The 4893-nt window shown below is 38.5% G+C and overlaps 1 protein-coding gene across 1 annotated transcript; it reads right to left on the bottom strand.

Moving 5' to 3' along the window:
- Window positions 1-443: 443 nt before the first annotated feature.
- Window positions 444-3684, bottom strand: LOC131232324 (uncharacterized). Its single transcript, XM_058228559.1, has 5 exons — window positions 3553-3684; window positions 2899-3190; window positions 2633-2685; window positions 972-1037; window positions 444-666 (listed from the first exon to the last, which is right to left on the bottom strand). Exons 1-5 carry the CDS (start codon window positions 3682-3684, stop codon window positions 592-594), a joined length of 618 nt encoding a protein of 205 aa, XP_058084542.1. The 3' UTR covers window positions 444-591.
- Window positions 3685-4893: the final 1209 nt, after the last annotated feature.

Raw genomic sequence — 4893 nt, 5'->3', positions numbered from 1 at the left:
GGTTAAAAACTGAGGCTAAAGTAAGGCTCAGTTTTGCCTCAGTTATCCAGACCAAGGTTGAAACCCCCGTGGCTAAAGGTTTTAGCATCAGTTTTAGCAACCGAGGCTAAAATGACTTTTATAGCCTCAGTTCTTCAAGTGAGGCTAAAAGGACTTTTTAGCTTCAGTTTTCTCGAAATGAGGCTAAATCAAAATTTTAGCCTCCATTGTTTTCAACTGAGACCAAATCCAAATTTTAGCCTCGGTTGCCTCCAATTGAAGCTAAATCTATTTTTAACTTCGATTCTCAACAACCGAGGCTAAAGCCTTTAGCCACGGGAATTTTAGCCTTGGTTCTCAACAACCGAGGCTAAATCCAAGCCTCGGTTAAAAATTGAGGCTAAAATTGTTTAATTTTTTTAAATATTTATTTAAACTACTAATCCATTCATTCAATCCACTCATGAAATAATCAATCATGAAAGCCATAATACCAACAAAATAGTTAACAACTCAATCAAACAATCAATCTCACTTGTTAACTATTTAAAGTTTTCAAAACAAACTCAATCAAACTATTACACAACATTAGGTTCCACAATTAATACAAAGTCACAACACAAGATTTGGGTATGACTTATGCTTGGCTGATGAACAACTACAGCTTGTTCGGCTGTCTGAAAGTATCTGCAAAGAAGAAGAACTCGCCATTAGCAATAATTTATAGTGGAGTCCATCATATTGACAGTTCAGATTGCTCCACTGGCATGTCCCTGGCTCCTAATTTTACTTTTAACAACTATAGAGGTTTCTTTCTCAGCATTTAAATGTCAAAAAAACATAGTTACCATATGAAGTCTAAAATAGACTTGTTTCACACATGTACAAGCATATGGATATCCGAGCAAAAACATATGAGAGCAAAAGAAAAAGAAACCTTTGGTGATCTTGAATTAAAAGGGTAGCAGAGAGCCGATGTAAGACAGACTTACTTCACGCACAATCTCCATCGTCTCTTCAATTTCTTTTCTATGAGCTAAAATGAGAGCCTTTTCTTCCTACACAAGTGAAGCAAGAACACAGTACCAAACTCAAAAAAAGAAAAGAAAAACCATTGCATACAGAAAATGCCTTATGATAACTGGCTACAGAAAAATGAAGAAATGACAGAAAAGAAGCTTGGAGTGAAAATAAGCCTACCTCATCAAGTATTGCATTGATTTCTCCCTCGTGACTTGTACGAGGTTCATGCTCATATTGTTTTGGTGCAACATTGTTTGAGCTAGAATCATACATAGGATGTTGCTTGTAACTGACGGTGGGCGGATCAGATACGCCATCTTTCTTAGTCCAATTGCTCTGCTTTTCAGATTTTTCTTCTCTTGAAACTTTTCTGCGAGGGGACACCTTCTGCACTTTCTCATCCTTTGCTATATCATATGAGTTTTGAGCAGATGAAAATGGTTTATTACTAATTGAACCTCCAAAGCCATTTTTCACATCAACCATCTCTCAATCCAGAGAACTAGAAGTTGCCCCGCTTTCCTCCCTTCCGTTAAAGGGGTAATTTGCAGTGAAGCTGGAAGAGTGTCTATCAAAGTCGGCAGTAGAATTATACGAGAAATTTTCTACAACTCTCCCACTCGGATCAACCACTTTAACCTCTTGGTTTTGGTCAAAAGGATCCTCTAACCTCCCAGAAACAGGTAACAACGATGCTGATGAAGATTCCTTACCAGCAGTGGGACCTGGAACTGGATCCTTTTTAGCATTACCACTCTTGGAGAGGCTTTTAACCCTATTTGCACAAATGTTGTCATTTATTAAAACTTGACTTCTACATCATCACTGCAAAAATATATTAAATTAGTTTTGGTTCAAAATTGGAATGATCATACCGATCAGCATATCTCAAGGTATTAAGTGTACGTTCACAGGAGTCTGCATTTGGGGAAATGCAAGAAATCATGAGTCCTCGAGTTGCCCATAAAAGAATCATGAAGCACCTCTGTGAGTTTGCTCCCATGAAATGGGATATGAACCTGATCATTGTCAAGAGCACAGATACATTCCTTTAGTGCCAGAAGGCTCTTATTGATCTCTACTCCCTCAATTCTGCAACAAGAAACCAAAAGAACTTATCACTACCAAAATTCACTCCTAGCATCACATAAGACTCGATTACCCACACAAGACCTAAACATGCTCGTTGCTTCCAATTCAAGCATCAATGGCTGGCACAATCATTCGCAGAACGTCTTGCAATAAGACAAAAACATCAATATTTTCCATGCTAATTTCCTTCTCTATCTAAGCTAGAACAGCATCAAAATCATTCTCAGTGCACTCAAAGAATGATTCCAAATACCTGCAGAAAAATTGACCAAAATAGAAGTAAAAAAATATGACTTTCTAACTGGAGAATACAATGACCAATAACATGAATATTTAATCAACTGAAAGGTGGTCCTTAAAAAGTACCTCAATGAGTTGACATCAGATGAATCATCCACCAGTACTGGGGCTAGTACAAAATGAGTCCTCTCTTTGAGTTGTAACAAGGACAACATCTTTGTAAAAGAATCCACATGCTTTGCCAGGCCCTCTGACTAAGAGAGAAATAAAACAATGTTCTGAATTTCTTATGAGAAACAGAAGCAGGCTTTGTACATAATTCCTCAATATGTGCCATGCAGAAATTTTGCCCTGGAAAAATGACCAAGATTTAAATGCAAACACCATGGGAGAAAAAACAAATGCAATAGGAATCTTTGTACAAAGGTATCTTAGAACATATGTTTCAAAACTTATCTCCAAATCAAGCAACTCAAGGAATGCTAAAAACACAACTCATGTCATAAAAATACACCATGTCATTCATGGAGCGTGTGATACATTCCTCCAAGAAACTCAACTTACCTCTGATTTTGAAATCCGTATTTCCTGAATCTGACAGAGCAAGACCAACAACAATTTTCTCAGGTGTAGACAAATGCAATTGCTTGGAGAGACCTTCTAGAAATACTTCACTGATCACTTTACTTCTCAGTGCTTCACAGAAAACTGTGGCAAAATTTGGTCTACCCAAAAAGTATCTAAAGATAGCTGATAGAAGATCTGGCTTTGACTGAAAGTCTTCGCTCTGAAATTTCACTTGATCTAAGCAGGCTTGGAGCAGTACAATGCTTCCCTCAATCCCATATTCAACAAACTACATAGCACAAGCAGATTGTTTTACAACTACAGGTCAAAACAAGCATCAAAAGCCTAGACAGAAACCATTAACTACCTAATGAAGAATTGCAGCTATAGATAGAAACAACTGCAACACAAGATTCTTATGCCACTGCACAATTCGGATCCCCCTCAAACATGGGACATACTATAATCCAACCATAATACACATTAGCACTACCCTTTGGTAGGTATTCGAAACCTCTACCCTACATAACCAAGCTTATCAATCAAGAAGAATACCTAGGAAACAAAAGAGAAAGGTGATTGTAAATAACAATGACATGACTTAATGAAACTCATGTGATTTGAGAAAATTCAAATAGTCTCATCATTAACCTTGCACAGGTTAGCAACATCACCACTATTATTTGCAGATTGACAACTCCCTTCCATTGCAACATGTGAACCTGCTTCACGTGGATTGCAGCTGGTCGAAGGATCACATGCATTCGATGAGCACTTGGGCATGCCGAGAACATACTAAACCAAGAAACATTAACAGAGAAGTTGAGAATCAGCCATAAGAGGATGGTACATGAAACTTCTTCACAAAAATTGAGATTTTTTGGTAACTAGCAACAGTCAATACCCATATGACGAGCAACCTTCCATGTGTTGATGAAGAGGTGAAGCAACATCACCAATCTCCCCTATACACATATATGCTTCCAAATCAGGTGCATTAGACAAAATCTCAGAAAAGAACATCAAAGTATCTGATTTATTAGACAAAATGCTTGTTGAATTTCCACTTCTCTGAAAATTCACCAGACGCAGCATTGCTTAAAAAAAGGCCAAAACCCTAATTTCCAAACAAAAGAGTCAAAGAGAGATCTCCGAAAGGTGCCAATCTCAGAAACTCCAAAGCAAATTCCTACAAATCAAACCACAACTCATGCACAATATGCAAAAAATAAAACCTTTGGGATTTCTCCCACATCTACCGCATCCAAAACCTAATTCTCTCCGATGAAATCAAAAGCGATTTCCAGAAACGCAGCAATTCCAGCAAAAACACACAAAATGCAAGAAAAAAAAAGGCACAAGATTGAATTTTCCGAAACTTTTTCCCACCAAACGCATCAAAACCCAACCATTCCTACCAAAAAAAAAAAACCCCTAGCGATTCCTACCACAATTTCGAGAGGAACCGACACTCCAAGAGCCACGAAACCCTAGCCATTCCCTTCTTCAATCAGAGACGAATGGTCGAAGAAATGGGAAGAAATGCCAGATTGCACGGTGAATAACACAGATCGAAGGGAGATTCGTATGTACCTAGCGATGTCGAGATCGATTGAAGATCAAATCTTCCATTTTTACATTTTTTTTCATCTTCCTTTCTTTTTCTTGCTACGATCTCTCCCTCCCTCTCTCTCTCTCCCTTTTCTTTTATTCTTTTCATTTTTCTAGTTTCGTTCATGTAAAAACCTACCGATGGCGAGTCTCTTGCTCTCTCTCAGCAAGGCACGGTGAGTAGACTTTTAGCCTCGGCTCTAGGCAACCGAGGCTAAAGAGTAGGGTGCGGATCAGGTACTACGCCCTCCTGTTCTGAGCTCGGTACAGGCGGAGCCCCACGGGCCACCAGGGGGACACCGTGATGTATAACTTTTATCCACACCGTCCATCCATTTTTCTATATCATTTTAAAATACAGGATAAAAAATAAGGCAGATG

The sequence above is a fragment of the Magnolia sinica genome, chromosome 18, assembly GCF_029962835.1.
Source record: "Magnolia sinica isolate HGM2019 chromosome 18, MsV1, whole genome shotgun sequence".
Taxonomy (NCBI): domain Eukaryota; kingdom Viridiplantae; phylum Streptophyta; class Magnoliopsida; order Magnoliales; family Magnoliaceae; genus Magnolia; species Magnolia sinica.
This window is presented reverse-complemented; position numbering and strand designations above follow the sequence as displayed.